The sequence below is a fragment of the Bombina bombina genome, chromosome 5, assembly GCF_027579735.1.
Source record: "Bombina bombina isolate aBomBom1 chromosome 5, aBomBom1.pri, whole genome shotgun sequence".
NCBI classification, from domain to species: domain Eukaryota; kingdom Metazoa; phylum Chordata; class Amphibia; order Anura; family Bombinatoridae; genus Bombina; species Bombina bombina.
In genome coordinates, this window is record NC_069503.1 from 587,362,519 (window position 1) to 587,382,512 (window position 19,994).

The 19,994-nt window shown below is 35.3% G+C and overlaps 1 protein-coding gene across 1 annotated transcript in view; it reads left to right on the plus strand.

Moving 5' to 3' along the window:
* Nucleotides 1-19,994, plus strand: part of HECW1 (HECT, C2 and WW domain containing E3 ubiquitin protein ligase 1) — a 416,305-nt gene that overhangs the window by 349,687 nt on the left and 46,624 nt on the right. The window contains exons 20-21 of the mRNA XM_053714546.1: nt 9,844-9,957; nt 12,298-12,450. Of these exons, the coding sequence (XP_053570521.1) occupies nt 9,844-9,957; nt 12,298-12,450 (267 nt within the window). The remainder of the gene's footprint in view (nt 1-9,843; nt 9,958-12,297; nt 12,451-19,994) is intronic.

Below are 19,994 nucleotides of genomic sequence, written 5' to 3' on the forward strand. Positions count from 1 at the left end.
TACTTATTGCCTTATAACTTGCAACAAAAGCAAAGAACATGTAAACATTGGGTATTTCTAAACTAAGGACAAAATTTAGAATCTATTTAGCATGGGTGTTTTTTGGTGGTTGTAGATGTGTAACAGATTTTGGGGGTCAAAGTTAGAAAAAGTGTGTTTTTTTCATCATATTTTATAATTTGTTAGAGTAAATTATATGTTATGATGAAAATAATGGTATCTTTAGAAAGTCCATTTAATGGCGAGAAAAATGGTATATAATATGTGTGGGTACAGTAAATGCGTAAGAGGAAAATTACAGCTAAACACAAACACAGCAGGAATGTAAAAACAGCCCTGATCCTTAACGGTAAGAAAATTGAAAAATGGTCTGGTCACTAAGGGGTTAAGTGGATGAAAACATGTAAAAGCATATTTATGCAATATTCAATGCAATGTTCCAAGTATTTCTAAATAGTCATTCCTATATATATATATATATATATATATATATATATATATATATATATATATATACCTATATATAACCATGTATATATTTTATATATTTATAGGTATAGATATATATTATAGCAAAATACCATCATATATATATTTATCGGGTAAGGGCACATGAGAATATGCGATCTGGTTTGCGGGAGAGTGGGTTGTTTTTCTTTCCATTTACTTCTATGGGGGTATCCGTGAACGCGTAAGTGATATTGTAATTTCGGCTTTTTGTGCTCATCGGGTTAGCGCACAAATGAGAACAGTTTACTTTTAACTCATAATACAAGTGCAACCTGACGAGCGGAAAAAACTTACTTCTAGTGCAATTAACAATCGAGCGGGAGCGTTAATTATCACGCCACTTGCAATCTGTTCCATGAAGGGGAAAACTATTTTTCAATACACTGTTCCTTTAATAAATGTTTTAAAAGTAATTTTAAATTTAAATGATTGTTCTATAGTAATTCTGATGTTCATCCATATGTAGTTGAGTTATAGTTCATATCTGAAATTTGTCTACTGCTATCACATCTGCATCTCCCATCCTGCTGCTTTTAAAGAGATAGTAAAGTCAAAATTAAACTTTCATGATTCATATAGGGAATGCAATTTTAAGCAACTTTCCAATTTACTTTTATCATCAAATTTGCTTTGTTCTCTTGGTATTCTTTGTTGAAGGCTAAACCTAGGTAGGCTCGTAAACTGATTTCTAAGCAGTTAAAGGCTGCCTCTTATCTCAGTGCATTTTATTAGCTTTTAACAGCTAGACAGGGCTAGTTCATGTGTGTCATATAGATAACATTGCATTAACATCCATGGAGTTATTTATTAGTCAGCACTGATTGGCTAAAATGCAAATCTGTAAGAAGAACTGAGATAAGGTGACAATCGGCAGAGTCTTAAAATACAAGGTAATCACAGAGGTAAAAAGTGTATTAATGTAACAGATGTAAAACTGGGAAATGGCTAATAAACTGATTATCTATTTAAACAATACAAATTTTAAGTAGACTGTCCCTTTAAATCAGTTACCCTAATATAATTAGTTTCACAAGTTTAATTTCACATTTGTTGATGTCTAGCCAAGGTGGTGTTTCTTCCTTTTACTACCAAAAGTCCCACAATCTAATGTTGCTGCTCAGAAAATGACATCTCTAGTTCTTTGAAATAGTATTTCCCTCTCATACTGTCTTCAACCTTGTAATGTAATATTCATAGATCTTTCATCCAGCTGCTTTTTTTTATTAATGTTCACTCAGCAGCATTCTGCATCCATACAAATGGGTCCCCTAGGTGTAGTCATTTTCTGACATGCTTGATTGGAGAGATCCTCAGGAGGTGTCCTCACAAGCTATAAATATTCTAATCTTGTTTTCCTGATGGAGATTCTAAGAGTTGTGGCAAAGAGATAAATGAAAGAATAATATGTACATAGAAAAGTTTTAACTAATATTTTATCATGTATTATTTGATAGTAATATTATGTATTATGTAGATAATCCATGGCAATTCCACATGTTTTGGCAGAGAGGATTTGACAGTAAATTGTTCTGTTCTTTACTTAATACTAAGTGAAACCCAAGAACATTGAGTTCCTCACAGTGGTTATATAGTGTGCAGATAGATAGATAGATAGATAGATAGATAGATAGATAGATAGATAGACAGATAGATACAGCTGTCTCTTTACAAATTATCTATTAAAATGAAAGATACACTTTACAAAACATCCATAATTTAGTCAATTACCGATTTATTATCTGTTTGAAGCCTCTTACTTGCAAAAATGTACTTCTGTTGAGTAATTGTACTGTCATGTGTATATATTTTAAATAACGTAAATATCAATATATTAAAAGACATTATGATCTGAATATATAATATTATTAATATTGTTTATTAGTAAAGGGCTTTCAAATGCTGTAGCACTCTAACAAGTTGCACAGTTAACTCATTTAAAATACAAAAAGTTAATATTCTAGCATTTGCACACTTTGGGCTAGATTGCAAAAGGCGCACTAACACACGCAATATTAAAATATTGCGCCCAAGTTAACTTGTGCGCATATTACAAGTTGAAAGCAAACGTGACTGCATTAGCTTAAACTAAATTTGTGCTCTTCGGTTTGAGACTGAAGTCCTTGCGTAAAGGGTAAGGGCTAAAAAATAAAAGTTGAATTAAACACAACATAAATACATTAAAATAAAGTGTTACACTGGTATATCTATGAGGTATATGGTATATGACATGGTATTTTAATGGAAATGGCTATAATCTATATATACATACATATACATGTGTATGTATGCATATATACATACTATATGTATATATGTGTATACATGTGTATTTATATAAATACATATATATATATATATATATACACATATAAACACATATATACACATGTATACACGTATATACACTATACTTTGGAGCCCTTTCCACTCAAATACCTGAAAAGAGTAAAAATACTTTTTTTTATAATTTTTTTAGAAAAACTCAGGTTTCATAAACCCTGACCTCTAAACCCCCAACTGCAATAAACCACAACCATGTACCAACCACATTAAACCCTAACCTCTAACCCCCAACTGCAATAAACCCTAAACATGCACCAACCATATTAAACCCTAACCCCCAACTGCAATAAACCCTAACTATGCACCAACCATATTTACCCATAAACTTAATTCAGCACAGGCCTACTATACAACGTGAATCTACCCACACCCCCAACTTACTATAATTCTCTTTCTCTAGCCAAACTCAATGCCGCTGTCCACTATCATACTCTGGTCTTACTCACAATCGATTCCCAGTCCACTATCTTATCTATGCTGCCCTATAAAATTCCCCTATGCACACTCCCCTTACACCAAGATCCTTCTAATCACTCTCCAAGGTACTCTTTTAAACCCCAAGGGCCTCTTTTACATGACCCCCAATGCATACACGCACAATTAGAGGGACCCCTAATGGCAAATAAAATAAAATTATTATTTTTGTTTTTTAAGCCTTGTTCCAGTCTGGTCAAGCAGAATCAATGGATCCAAAGTGTTCTTCTTCCACACGATCAGTCAGTTGTTATTCCAATCTTCCCTCTTATTTATAAACTTTTTACAGCAGCCAAGATTGGTTAAGTGATTAACCAATCATGTTTGGGGTTGGAGGGTTCACTATGAAAACTGATTCTTCGTACACTTCTGACATAGGCTAGTGGTTCCAATGTGGCTGGGTTTGTGAGTAGAACTAAGTTCATATAGTAAGGCTAGCACCGAGTTGTGATTATTGATGGGAACCTGTATGCTGGTACCTATATTATATAGTTACCAATGTTATTTCAGTTGGTATCAGAAGGTTCTTAAATGGGTTTCATTATGACCAGCCTATTATTTAGTTAAAAACAAATAGCATACTCTCACTAGTAGTGATTTGATTGTAATAATGTTGCAGAAATGGAGCCACAAGGGAAAAGAGATGGTAATTTTTCCCTATACCAGTTCAATTAGTGTGATATGGTTGACATCTAACTGGGCCATTTTGAAAACTTTAAATAGAATACATTTTTATGTCCATTAACTGTTTTACTAAACCAGAGTACAACTATACCGCTTATTTATTCTTTTTGATAAAGAAACCATTTTTTTGGACATTTAGAGAATATGGTTCTATAAAAGAGTATGTTGGTGTGTATTAACGTTATCAATGTGTAAAAATAAAATGATAGGCCTTCTACCTTCTCCACTACTGCTGCTATATATTCTGCATTTATGCGCCAGTTGCATTAATTTTTTTAATTAAAAATCCATTATGCTCAACCAATATACATATTCTCAGTGCTGGCATCAATAACAATTGCCTGAGCACCTTATTCTGTAGATAACTGACTTTATTTAATGAGAGGTCATTGCTAGAGTTTGCCTCTCGTCATAATTTTTTAACTGAGCCATAACCACTTTAAACATAATTATATCTTTAAAATGTTTTTGTAGGCAAACTCACTCTCGGGTAATGCATTTTCCTTAATTTGACCCAGTTAACGCTAGCTGAAATTGTTGTGTCTGGTTTTGCTGATTACATTTCATGAAACATCATAATTAATTCTAGATAAAGTCTGTGCGCTGGCAGATTCGTCAACAATCTTTATTTGTCACAATTATCAACTGTCACAGTCACTGGCCACTACATTACAGAAGACAGAATAAATTCCTATGCATTTTAATGAAAGCCATAGAGTAGTTTCATTTGTTAATTGCAAAGTTTTCTCAGCAAGTGTATTTACAAAAATTGACAAGTTATTGCTCTCTTCACTTAAGAGTTAGCAGGTGTAAGAGCTGCCCTATCATATGCCTTTATTTTATAGCCTGGTCTGTTTACTAGCACATTCATTTTCAAAGCAGTCATCTGCTGCATCTGTTAACCACATTAAGTAATATAATTCAGTACTCTGTGTGATACAGTGAGTCTTGATAAACATAGAGAAATGATCCTTGCAGACTTTTATTCTTTCACAGTATTACAGCTGAAATAACTTTATACCCATTTTTGTTATTGCCTGTTCCATTAAGTTCCTAAAATGTTCAGGATTGCATAATGTTGCATAATATTGGACTATTGAAGTCAAATGATCTGTTTATCTGGTTAGCAATCTGGAAAATGTAAAACTTAAGTTCTTTCAATCTGGATGGATTTTGAAATCCTTGGAAAATTTATTTGAATAACTCAGATACTGCCAGACACAGAGAAAACATTCTGGTTTGAATTATAGGCTCATAAACTAAAAAATGTGCATTTTAAAATAACTTTCAGTTATTTATTTATTTATATATTTTGTAAATTTGGTCTTTTTTTATGGAACTGAAATTAAGCAACTGAAAGCTGTATCAAATGGACACTCCCCTTCTGGCTATTTTAAAAAATAAAATACTTTATTGCATACAAGTCATGTTTTTTTTTTTAACTAATTCTATAAATATACAATCTTACATGCCAAAAATGCTAACAAAAGCAGACACACGGGGGTGCTATATCTTTCACCTTTGCAGAAAGGCTTCCCTCTGAATTACTGCTTTCTTGAATAGAGCTTTGAAGTGTGAAAAGATAGGAGATAAAAAAAAAAACCTGGGGGAATGGTATTTTACTGTTATGGAGCGGATGTGAAATGCTTAACAAAGAGATGAATAACAGAATTATAAGAGGCTGTGAGAAGTAACACATTTGCAGGATATAACCTGTGGGATTTACTGTTGAATCTTGTTGAATAGGGAAATGGAAAGTATTGTCTGATATCACTATATATATATATATATATATATATATATATATATACTGTATATATATATATATATATATATATATATATATATATATATATATATATATACATATATCTTCATATGGATGAAGCAGACTTCCATCAGAACACTGCCTATATTTCATTTCAATACTCTGCAATGAAAACTCAGCATTCTTAATGCACACAATATATATTTATTTCACATATTAAAGGGACAGTCAAGTATAAATTAAACTTTCATTATTCAGATAGGACTTTTAATTTTAATCAACTTTCCAATTTACTTTTATCATCAAATTTGCTTTTTTCTCTTGGTATTCTTAGTTTAAACTAAACATAGCTAGGCTCATATGCTAATTTCTAAGCCTTTGAGGGCTGCCTCTTATCACATGCTTTTTAAATCTCTTTTCAACACAAAGAGACAGAAAGTACACGTGGGCCATATAGATAACACTGTGTTCAGGCACAGGGGAGTTATTTAAGATTTAGCACAATACAATGCTAAATTTAAGACAATAGATAATAAACAGTCACAGTCATGTGATCAGGGGGCTGGAAGAAGGTTCCTAGATACAAGGTAATCACAAAGGTAAAAAGTACATTAATATAACTATGTTGGTTATGCAAAACTGGGGAATGAGTAATAAAGGGATTATCTATCTTTTAAAACAATAACAATTCTATGGTTGACTGTCCCTTTAAGTTCCAATGTTTCAGCCTACACCTGGGCCTTTATCAAAGTAACTCAAACAACCATAAATCGCCTCTTATATACACCAATGTTTACAAACAAGTTCAGGTTTTGTATACTAGATTGGTCCTCACTCAATGAATTCTCGTCCCAGCCAATTGCTTACATTTCTGAAGGTATATCACCATCTAGTGGCCAACAACCACACTGCATACTTTGTTTCATATCTACTTTTTTTTCTGACTAAATGAAATCAAAGTGATTACACTCTGTTAAAAAAAAAAAAACATACTTATCAAACAATAAACAATATTATATCAATCAATAAACAAAACCACCTAAAGGGACACTAAACCAAAAAAAAAGATTTTATGATTCCGTTACAGAATACAATTTTAAACAACATTCTAATTTACTTCTATTATCTAATTTTCTTTGTTTTTAGATATACTTTGTTGAAGAAATAGCAATGTACATGGGTGAGCCAATCACATGAGCCATCTATGTTCAGCCACCAATCAGCAGCTACTGAGCCTATCTAAATATGCTTTTCAGCAAAGGATATTAAGAGAATAAAGCAAATTAGATACTAGAAGTAAATTTGAAAGTTGTTTAAAATTGCATCCTTTTTCTAAATAATGAAAGAAATTGGGTTTCATGTCCCTTTAAGCCAAATAGAAAATAATATATGGAAAAATAATCAAAGAAAACACGATGAAGATAAATAAGTATTAAACCTCCTGGGATACACAGTATCTAACACAAATATCCATTGCGGCTCATGTTGAAACAATAGTTTCTTCCTATTCCCACTTCTCTTTAAAGGAGGAACCTGATCAATTGGACAGCAACATAAGCTAGAAACTGAATGTTTTTGCTTCAAACATTTTTTAGCCACTCTCAATTGGTTGCCTAATGCTGGACCTATGAATGTGTCTTGTCATTACTAAGTCTTCCAGTTGGGGAGCAGTTTATTTCTTTCTTTACCCCTTTCTCTTTTTCAACAAATTTAAACCTTTCTTCCTATGGATTGTTGAAACAGTTTGCTTATTAATTAATTGCATTCCCTTCTTGCAGCTTAGAGGTTAGATAACTTCTGTGTGTATCTTCACCCTTCACTCCGTGCACGTGCAAGTGCTCCCCATCTGTATATTTCTGACCCTTGAGTGCATCTGTACAACTCTTCCTATATATCTGACCCCTGTTAGTACAGTTGGTTAAGATATAGGGGCCGATTTATCATTTGTTGGATGGACATGATCCGCTGTAGTAATCATGTCCGTCCGACATCGCTGAATGATGAAAGCATACGCTGTAGGTATTTGACATTGCAAAAGCAGTTTTGGTGAACTGCTTGTGTAATGCCGCCCCCTGTAGATTTGCGGCCAATCGGGCGGCGGCGTACGAGTTAAGGAGCAGCAGTCTTAAGACCGCTGCTTCTTAACTCCTGTTTCCGGCGAGCCTGCAAGGCCCCATAGTGTGAGCTGAGGAGTTAGGTTAGCAGCCCACTGGATTGGAAGTAAGCCTTTCCTATTGATACCAGAGTATAACAGGTAATAATTTGAAGTTGGGAGATAAATATATTGTCCAGGGTAAAATCTACACAAACTAATATATTTCTAAAATTGCCCTTTCAAAATATTGATTCTTCCAATATTAAAGGGACAGTTTACTCTAACATTTTCTTCCCTTTAATGTGTTCTCAATAATACATTTTTCCCGTAGGAGTGTGTTAAATTGTTTACAAACAGCATCTTTACCTTTATTTTGTCATTTGAAACAGTTGATTTGAAATATACCTATACTGAAAATGTCTGTACTTAAAGGGAAATTGTACACTAGATTTTTCTTTGCATAAATGTTTTGTAGATGATCCATTTATAAAGCCCATCTTCAAGGGTTTTTGTAACAATGTATAGTTTTGCTTATTTTTTAAGAACATTGTGCTGATTTTCAGACTCCTAACCAAGCCCCACAGTGTCAGATGTATACACATGTTTACAGACTCCTATTTATGTTATCTGTCTTTTCATATGCATGGGAGGGGGAGTGTCTGCTCTTTTTGTTTTCCCCGTCCCTTTCAGTGGGTGTCCCAGGCTAACCTCATCAACAATGCTAAACTAGGAGCTTCTAAGTAAGTTTCTAGAAGGTTTTATACTGAATTTTTAGATCAGTATCTGTGCATATTCTTCTTTATATTAGTGTCTATTACATGCAAGTATATTAAAATTGGTGTACACTGTCCCTTTAAGTAATGGTTACGAAAAAACTATGTAAACAAGAAGGTTTAGATAAAATAATGCTCCCAGTTGGGGGACTGTGCCAGGCAGCTGCTAGAATCTTCATTTTCTATTGTATAAGTTTTGGCTTCTGAGTAAACAGTGATAGATAAGATAAGTGGGGCTTCATATAACTAATTATACAGATAAGATAATGAAGTATTCTCTCCCTACAAAATCAGTCCATTGTGGGCCAGATTTCAAGTGGTGCGCTAACAGTTGCGCACGTCAGAAGTAACACGTGTATTACAAGTTGAAAGTAAACACGATCACTTGAGCGCAATTTAATTTAACACCTGTCAGGATTGCGCAACCTCAGAGCTCTGGTTAACTGTTATGCTAGAATACAAAATGTCACAGAACGTATTAAAAATACATTTAATAGTACAGTTACACTCATAATAACACTATCTAATACAAAATAGTTTAAAGAAATAAAAGGTTATAAAGGCACAAACAAATGTGGTCTCAGGCGTTAGAAAAAAAAGGACTGCAAAGGGTATTAATATAGAAATACCTACATATACTGTACATGTCTAAATATGTATATGTACGTATATACAGGTATATATATATATATATATAGTGTGTGTATATATATATATATATATATATATATGCGTGTGTGTACAGATGTGATGTGTTTATATGTGCATGTATGTAATTACAGACATGCTTTGGAGCCCTTTGCAGTCAAGTTGATGAAAAAACTCGTAATCTAGCTATTATTAAAAATTGCTATTTCATATAGGAAAAATCTAAAGGAACAATTTCACATACATTTTAAACTCATCAGCTGGTATAACAAGTTATTGTAAACACATTGAGGGGAAACCAATTTTACAGTATAGTGTCCCTTTAAGTTGTATCTTATATGCTTAAATACACTGTAAGAATGTTTCCCTTTAGGTTGTAAGCATATAAACTGGTGCAACTTAGACTGAAACATTTATAGAAAAAGATGCAAAATTGGACTAATGACAATATTATAGTTACAGGAAGAAATGTTACTAACTACTGAATTATTAAATAGGTAAATGTAGTGGAAAAGGTAATGAAATAGTACAAATCCTCTCTTTCATAGGCTTATCATACGTCGAGACCATCTCTTGGAAGGCACATTTAATCAAGTGATGGCCTATTCACGCAAAGAACTCCAAAGAAATAAGCTATATATCACGTTTGTTGGAGAGGAGGGGTAAGTATGAAGGCGCTATATAAGCTTACATAGTAAATGTCTATAATAAACCTGTACTTCACATCTTTCATTACAATGACTGGTTTAAGGAAAGTATTTTTTACACATGTGCGTTTCGTTTTGTTCTGAATTGAAATTCGCCAAATTCTGAGATTCAAATCGATTCGAATTTCCAAATTACCCTAGCAACGAAACTAAACTAATCTGAATGCATTTGTAATGAATAAATCCGAATTAGTTTGGATTTATTCGTTACATTGGAATGGCCATGGAATAATCACAATTCAGTATAAAAATTAAATTTCATGAGATAGAACAGTGAAATAATTCCCTTTGCGTAACTTGGAACCATCTGAATCAACGTAACACATACCAAACTTCCAAATTTACTAATCGAATGCGAAACGATTACATCCCAATACATCCAAATTTATTTGAATCCAAATGAATCCGAAACTAATACATTTGAATGTGTCCAAATTTGAATCGACTCAAAACAAAATTCGAAAAAATCCGAATCGGTCAGAAACAAACCGAAACAAATTTTTCCAATGTCTAGTATTTTTGGTCCTCAGAATTCTTGCTGATGAACACTGACCATGTATAAAGTATATGCAGAAGTTTAAAGTTTAATTATTGTGAATATAATTTGCAATTTCCTACCCACAATACCTAGCTGAAGTTGAAATTACTGTAGGCAGAAGAAATCTGTGGGGAAAACAAGACTTTAGATTTGTCTAGATATATAAATGTGCTCCGATATGAACTGGTTTATTTGGTAATATTTACAGTGATGAGTATTAAAACGTTTTATTACTCGTCATAACTTACTGTATGACGGAACTGTACAAGAGTGAGAACAAATAGTTGTAGCAGTAAATTCAGTGCCCCGTGCAGCAACTCTCTGCATTATGACTCATATTTACTTGTGGATATTATAAAACATGTAATGCTGTCAATATGTAAAAATAAATTACCTCTTATAAAACCAGTTTATCCAGTACTGGAGTTCACTGAAAATGTTAGTTTGCCAAAATGTATTTAGTGAAAGTCTTATCTTATTATTTTGAACAAATGTCAACAGGTCGATGCTTACATTTTATGTAATGTCTTATTCCCCCTAGTCTGAATTTATTTTCTTAAAGGGACACTGTACCCAATAAATTAATTTCGTGATTCAGATTGAGCATGAAATTTCAAGCAAATTTCGAATTTACTCCTATTATCAAATTATCTTCATTCTCTTGGTATCTTTATTTGAAATACAAGAATGTAAGTTTAGATGCCGGCCCATTTTTGGCTGAACAACCTGGGTTGTCCTTGCTGATTGGTGGATAAATTCATCCACCAGTAAAAAAGTGCTGTCCAGAGTACTGAAACCAAAAAAAGCTTAGATGCCTTCTTTTTCAAAAAAATGATAGCAAGAGAACGAAGAAAAATTGATAATAGGAGTAAATTAGAAAGTTGCTTAAAATTGCATGCTCTTTCTGAATTACAAATTCAGGGTTCAGTGTCCCTTTAAATTTGTTTTTGGTTCTTGGCCTTCTACAAACTCTCAGTGTAGCACTTGACTTTCCCATTTGTGCTTAAAGGGACATTAAAGTCAAAATAAAACTTAAATGGACTGATAGAGCATGCTATCAGTTTTGCTTAGTTCTCTTTGTATCCTTTATTACAGAGTAATCCTGGATGAGCTCAGGACTGTGCATGTCTCTAGCCATCTGGCAGCATTATTTGCAATGTTGTTTATAGCAATGTTATACATAGACACTTGCACGTGCCTTAGCTCCTATAAGCCTACACAGCTTTATTATTAACTAAGAATTTCAATAGAACAAAGCTAATTTAATAATAGAAGTAAATTAGAAAGTTGTTTAAAATCACATGGGCTATCTGAATCATGAAAGTTTAATTTTGACTTTACTGTCCCTTTAATTTACTTTTCAGTATTAAAGGGAAATACAAAATGAAAGTTTCATGATTTACATAGAGTTTCAAATTTACTTTTGTTATCAAATTTGCTTTTTTTGTTTTTATAGTATCCTTTGAGAGTAGGCTTAGGAACAGCAATGCGCTACTGGGGGCTAGCTGAATGCATCTGAGGAGCCAATGACAAGAGGCATATATGTGCAGCACCAATAAACAGACAAGCTCCCAGCAGTGCATTTCTGACAACAGAAGTACATTGGAAAACGAAATTGCTTGCTTTATCTTAATCAAATTGCTTCAAGGCTTTCTAGATTTAGAGCACAAGCCATTTTCTAGTGTTTTATATCATTCAATGTAAATAATGATATTAATGTAGTATATTTTATGATTTTTTTGTTTTTTATTTTCCAGCTTGGACTACAGTGGTCCTTCAAGAGAATTTTTCTTCCTTCTCTCACAAGAGCTCTTCAATCCCTATTATGGGCTGTTTGAGTATTCAGCGAATGACACCTACACTGTACAAATCAGCCCCATGTCTGCATTTGTCGAAAACCATCTAGAATGGCAAGTTATTTTCATATGTATCAGTCTTGTTTATTTACTAGCTTTCTTTAACCTTTTGCCGCCGTTATGCCGTTGTATTCCGTCAAACCGGCGCTGGGCTTTAAAGCCGTTATGATGCAATACAACGTCATAGCCAACGGCTGTCCTGAAGCCAACTGCGCTTCCTGGGTTTGATCGCGGTCTGGAGGGCGTTCCTAGCATCATAGGGACGCCCCCCAGACCCGATACCATAACTGAAATTGTTGTTCCGATGTAGACTTTATAACCCTGTCATGAAATGGTAGAACCTGCTACTTATTGTTGAACACTTTACTAGTACAAATCTATTTGCAATATACTGTTATTATTTATTTTGTCCCATTTCCTTTTATTTAAATGTACATAAACCCCAATTTTAACCCATTTCTAGGGGGTTAAACAACTTTCTAGTTTACTTCTATTATCAAATTTGTTTAATTCTCTTGTTTTCCTTTGTTGAAAAACTGGGAGCTACTACTGAACTATTGGGTGCTAGCTGAACACACTGGGTGAGCCAATGTCAAGAGGCATATATGTGCAGCCACCAATCACCTGCTAGCTCCCAGTAGTGCATGTGCATTTCACAAAGGATGCAAAGAGAACAAATCAAATTAGATGATAGAAGTACATTGGAAAGTTTTATCTCAGTCAAGAAAGAAACATTTTGGGTTTATGCCCCTGTAATTCTGAAATATTGTGGGCTTTCAATTTCCTGTTACAAGTGGAAGTTCAGACTCCAGACACTGTTATATTCTACACAGTCATTGGCTAGAGATGGAAATGTAGACTATAACAATATGTGAGGCTAATTGCTTTATGGACACTAAAACTTTTCACTTATTCTTTCCATTTTTAAACAGCTAATATCATTTTTTAAAATGCATCTATCTATTACTCTCATGCTAATCTTTCCTTTGAAATTAATCACTCTAGAAATTATTTAATCTTTAAAGCTCTTTTAAATGGACACTCAAGTCAAAATTAAACTTTCATTATTCAGATACAGCACATAATTTTAAACAACTTTCCATTTCACTTCCATTTTCTAAATGTGTACCATCTTTTTATATACTCTCATGCACCACCGCCTACTAAGCATGTGCAAGATTCACAGAATATACGTATATGCATTTTGTGATTGGCTGATGGCTGTCACATGATGCAGTGGGAGGGAAAATATAACTAACTACCGGCTAGATTACGAGTTTTGCGTTATGGCTCATAACACTGCTTTTTCACTACCGCTGCTATTACGAGTCTTGTAGGTATAGCTGTACCGCACACCTTTTTGGCCATAACGCAACGTAACTACCGCACCTTTCAAAAAGTCCTTTTTCAATGGGACTTCCACAGTGCTGGTATTACGAGTTTTGCCTGGGAGGCCATAAAGTGAGCGATACAGTCTATACCGACAAGATCCGTAACGCCATCTAAAGTCAGTAGTTATGGGTTCTGTGCTACAAAGCTGTAGCATAAAACTCATGACTAAAGTGTTACAAAGTACACTAACACCCATAAACTACCTATTAACCCCTAAACCGAGGCCCTCCCGCATCGCAAACACTAAAATAAAATTATTAACCCCATAATCTGCCGCTCCGGACATCGCCGCCACTATAATAAACATATTAACCCCTAAACCGTCGCACTCCCGCATCGCAAACACTAGTTAAATATTATTAACCCCTAATCTGCTTTCCCCAACGTCGCCGCAGTCTACATACACTTATTAACCCCTAAACCTCTGGCCTCCTACATCACTAACACTAAATAAATATATTAACCCCTAAACCTAACCCTAAGTCTAATCCTAACCCCAACACCCCTAACTTTAATATAATTAAAATAAATCGAAATAAAAATTACTATCATTAACTAAATAATTCCTACTTAAAACTAAATACTTACCTATAAAATAAACCCTAAGATAGCTACAATATAACTAATAGTTACATTGTAGCTATCTTAGGTTTTACTTTTATTTCACAGCTAAGTTTGTATTTAATTTAACTAGGTAGACTAGTTAGTAAATAATTATAAACTATTTACTTATTACATAGTTAAAATAAATACAAAGTTACCTGTAAAATAAAACCTAACCTGCCTCACACTAACACCTAACATTACACTAAAATTAAATAAATTACATTAATTAAATACAATTAACTAAATTACAAAAATAAATAAACACTAAATTACACAAAATAAAAAAGAAATGATCAAATATTTAAACTAATTGCACCTAATCTAATAGCCCTATCAAAATAAAAAAGCCCCCCGCCCAAAAAAAAAAACTAAAAAAAAAACTAGCCTAAACTAAACTGCCAATAGCCCTTAAAAGGGCCTTTTGCGGGGCATTGCCCCAAAGAAATCAGCTCTTTTACCTGTAAAAAAAAATACAAACAACCCCCAACAGTAAAACCCACCACCCACACAACCAAACCCCCCCAAATAAAATCCTATCCAAAAAAACCTAAGCTCCCCATTGCCCTGAAAAGGGCATTTGGATGGGCATTGCCCTTAAAAGGGCATTTAGCTCTTTTAATCTAAAAATAAAACCCACCCAATAAACCCTTAAAAAAACTAACACTAACCCCCGAAGATCCACTTACAGTTTTTGAAGACCGGACATCCATCCTCATCCAGCCGGGAGAAGTCTTCATCCAAGCGGCAAGAAGTCCTCAACGAAGCCGGGAGAAGTCTTCATCCAAGCGGCAAGAAGTCGTCCTCCAGGCGGGCAGAAGTCTTCATCCAGACGGCATCTTCTATCTTCATCCTTCCGATGCGGAGCGGCTCCATTTTAAAGACATCCGGCGCAGAGCATCCTCTTCTTTCGATGACTATTCAAGAATGAAGTTTCCTTTAAATTACGTCATCCAAGATGGCGTCCCTTGAATTCCGATTGGCTGATAGAATTCTATCAGCCAATCGGAATTAAAGGGTAAAAAATCCTATTGGCTGATCCAATCAGCCAATAGGATTGAGCTTGCATTCTATTGGCTGATTGGAACAGCCAATAGAATGCAAGCTCAATCCTATTGGCTGATTGGATCAGCCAATAGGATTTTTTACCCTTTAATTCTGATTGGCTGATAGAATTCTATCAGCCAATCGGAATTCAAGGGACGCCATCTTGGATGACGTCATTTAAAGAAAACTTCATTCTTGAATAGCCATCGAAAGAAGAGGATGCTCCGCGCCGGATGTCTTGAAGATGGAGCCGCTCCGCATTGGAAGGATGAAGATAGAAGATGCCGTCTGGTTGAAGACTTCTGCCCGGCTGGAGGACAACTTCTTGTCGCTTAAATGAAGACTTCTCCCGGCTTCGTTGAGGACTTCTTGCCGCTTGGATGAAGACTTCTTCTGGCTGGAGGAGGATGGATGTGCGGTCTTCAAAAACTGTAAGTAGATCTTCGGGGGTTAGTGTTAGGGTTTTTTAAGGGTTTATTGGGTGGGTTTTATTTTTAGATTAGGGACTTTGGGCAACAAAAAAGAGCTAAATGCCCTTTTAAAGGCAATGGCCATTCAAATGCCATTTTCAGGGCAATGGGGAGCTTAGGTTTTTTAGATATGATTTTATTTGGGGGGTTTGGTTGTGTGGGTGGTGGGTTTAACTGTTGGGGGGTTGTTTGTATTTTTTTTTTTACAGGTAAAAGAGCTGATTTCTTTGGGGCAACGCCCCGCAAAAGGCCCTTTTAAGGGCTATTGGCAGTTTAGTTTAGGCTAGGGTTTTTTTTTATTTTGGGGGGGCTTTTTTATGTTGATAGGGCTATTAGATCAGGTGTAATTAGTTTAAATATTTGATAATTTCTTTTTTATTTTGTGTAATTTAGTGTTTTGTTTTGTTTTTGTAATTTAGTTAATTGTATTTAATTAATGTAATTTATTTAATTTTAGTGTAAGTTAGGTGTTAGTGTAACTTAGGTTAGGTTTTATTTTACAGGTATCTTTGTATTTATTTTAACTAGGTAGTTAGTAAATAGTTAATAACTATTTACTAACTAGTCTACCTAGTTAAAATAAACACAAAGTTAGCTGTGAAATAAAAATAAACCCTAAGCTAGCTACAGTGTAACTATTAGTTATATTGTAGCTAGCTTAGGGTTTATTTTACAGGTAAGTATTTAGTTTTAAATAGGAATTATTTAGGTAATGATAGTAATTTGTATTTAGATTTATTTTAATTATATTAAAGTTAGGGGTGTAAGGGTTAGGGTTAGACTTAGGGTTAGGTTTAGGGGTTAATATATGTATTTACTGTTAGTGATGTGGGAGGCCAGAGGTTTAGTGGTTAATAACTTTAGTATAGTGGCGGCGGCGACATTGGGGGCGGAAGATTAGGGGTTAATAAGTATAGGTAGGTGTCGGCGACATTGGGGGCGGCAGATTAGGGGTTAATAAATGTATGTAGGTGGCAGCGACATTGGGGGTGGCAGATTAGGGGTTAATAAGTGTAGGTAGGTGGTGGTGACATTGTGGACGGCAGATTAGGGGTTAATAAGTGTAGGTAGGTGGCGGCGATGTCGGGGACGGCAGATTAGGGGTTCATAAGTGTAGGTATGTGGCTGCGATGTCGGAGGCGGCAGATTAGGGGTTAATAAGTGTAATGTAGGTGGCGGCGATGTCAGAGGCAGCAGATTAGGGGAGTTTAGACTCGGGGTTTATGTTAGGGTGTTAGGTTTAAACATAGCTTTTCTTTCCCCATAGGAATCAATGGGGCTGCGTTACAGAGCTTTACGCTCCTTTATTGCAGGTGTTAGGCTTTATTTTAGCCGGCTCTCCCCATTGATGTCTACGGGGAAATCGTGCACGAGCACGTAAAACCAGCTCAAAGCAGCGCTGGTATTTGTGTGCAGTATGGAGCTCAACGCTGCCATATTGCCCGCTAACGCAGGTTTTTGGAAAACCTGTAATAGCAACGCTATTAAACATAGCTTTTCTTTCCCCATAGGAATCAATGGGGCTGCGTTACAGAGCTTTACGCTCCTTTATTGCAGGTGTTAGGCTTTATTTTAGCCGGCTCTCCCCATTGATGTCTACGGGGAAATCGTGCACGAGCACGTAAAACCAGCTCAAAGCAGCGCTGGTATTTGTGTGCAGTATGGAGCTCAACGCTGCCATATTGCCCGCTAACGCAGGTTTTTGGAAAACCTGTAATAGCAACGCTATTAATGGTGAGCGGTGGAAATAACTTGCAAGTTATTACTGAGCCGCTCATAACGCAAAACTCGTTATCTGGCCGTACATTTGTTAGAAAGAAATCTACTACTTATTTGAAATTCAAACTAAATGATTTTGCATTGTTTTTTTAGTATGCATTTACTGATTGTGCTATTCTACTTTGCTTAGTGGTGCTTTAACTCTTTGGAGTCAGTTATATTAGACTTTGTAATAATGAAGCTAAACACAAACTATTTAACCAGTACTGATAAATCCTTTTAGTACCAGTAATACTATTATATTGGTAGTGACAGGCTTGTGAGCAGTATATATACCAACAAGCAGGAACCTACACATTTGCTGTTATAATAAGTAGCACTAACTGTCTGCTGCATAGTCATTACACTGAACCACAGTATTTTACCACATCTTCCTGTAACTGGTGCTTGACAGCTAGTTATGGCTTATTCTCATTGACAATATTGTACTTAAAGAGACAGTAAGCACATAATAACTAACTGGTGATGAAATAAATAAATAATGGCTAGATTTAGAGTTCTGCGGCCAAAGGGGTGCGTTAGCTACGCATGCTTTTTCCCCCCGCACCTTTTAAATACCACTGGTATTTAGAGTTCTCAGAAGGGCTGCGTTAGGCTCCAAAAAGGGAGCGTATAGCATATTTACCGCCACTGCAACTCTAAATACCAGCGGTGCTTACGGACGCGGCCAGCTTCAAAAACGTGCTCGTGCACGATTCACCCATAGGAAACAATGGGGCAATTTGAGCTGAAAAAAAACCTGCAAAAAAGCAGCGTTCAGCTCCTAACGCAGCCCCATTGTTTCCTATGGGGAAACAGTTTCTAAGTCTGCACCTAACACCCTAACATGTACCCCAAGTCTAAACACCCCTAACCTTACACTTATTAACCCCTATTCTGCTGCCCCCGCTATCGCTGACCCCTGCATTACACTTTTAACCCCTAATCTGCCGCTCCGTACACCGCCGCAACCTACGTTATCCCTATGTACCCCTAATCTGCTGCCCCTAACACCGCTGACCCCTATATTATATTTATTAACCCCTAATATGCCGCCCCCAACGTCGCCGCCACCTACCTACAATTATTAACCCCTAATCTGCCGACCGGACCTCGCCGCTACTCTAATAAATGTATTAACCCCTAAAGCTAAGTCTAACCCTAACACTAACACCCCCCTAAGTTAAATATAATTTTATTCTAACGAAATAAAATAATTCTTATTAAATAAATTATTCCTATTTAAAGCTAAATTCTTACCTGTAAAATAAACCCTAATATAGCTACAATATAAATAATAATTATATTGTAGCTATTTTAGGATTTATATTTTTTTTACAGGCAACTTTGTATTTATTTTAACCAGGTACAATAGCTATTAAATAGTTATTAACTATTTAATAGCTACCTAGTTAAAATAATTACAAAATTACCTGTAAAATAAATCCTAACCTAAGTTACAATTAAACCTAACACTACACTATCAATAAATTAATTAAATAAACTACCTACAATTATCTACAATTAAATCAACTAAACTAAATTACCAAAAAAAAAAAACACTAAATTACAAAAAATAAAAAAAGATTACAAGAATTTTAAACTAATTACAAATAACTCTAAGCCCCCTAAAAAAATAACAAAGCCCCCCAAAATAAAAAATGCCCTACCCTATTCTAAAATAAAAATTAAACAGCTCTTTTACCTTACCAGCCCTTAAAAGGGCCTTTTGCGGGGCATGCCCCAAAGAAAACAGCTCTTTTGCATTTAAATAAACATACAATACCCCCCCCCCAACATTACAACCCACCACCCACATACCCCTATCAGCCAATCAGATTCAAGTTCAATCCGATTGGCTGATCCAATCAGCCAATCAGATTGAGCTTGCATTCTATTGGCTGTTCCGATCAGCCAATAGAATGTGATTCAATCATCCAATCAGATTTTTCCTACCTTAATTCCGATTGGCTGATAGAATCCTATCAGCCAATTGGAATTCGAGGGACGCCATCTTGGATGACGTCCCTTAAAGGAACCTTCATTCGTCGTTAGTCCGTCGGTGAAGAAGGATGGCTCCGCGTCTGCTGCTTGAAGATGGTCCCGCTCCGCGCCGGATGGAAGAAGATAGAAGATGCCGCTTGGATGAAGATGTCTGCTGGTCCGGATGTCCTCTTCTTGCCGGATAGGAGGAAGACTTTGGACCCTCTTCTGGACCTCTTCTTGCCGGATAGGAGGAAGACTTCGGAGCCTCTTCTGGACGGATCGGTGATACCCAGCGTGGTGAAGATAAGGTAGGAAGATCTTCAGGGGCTTAGTGTTAGGTTT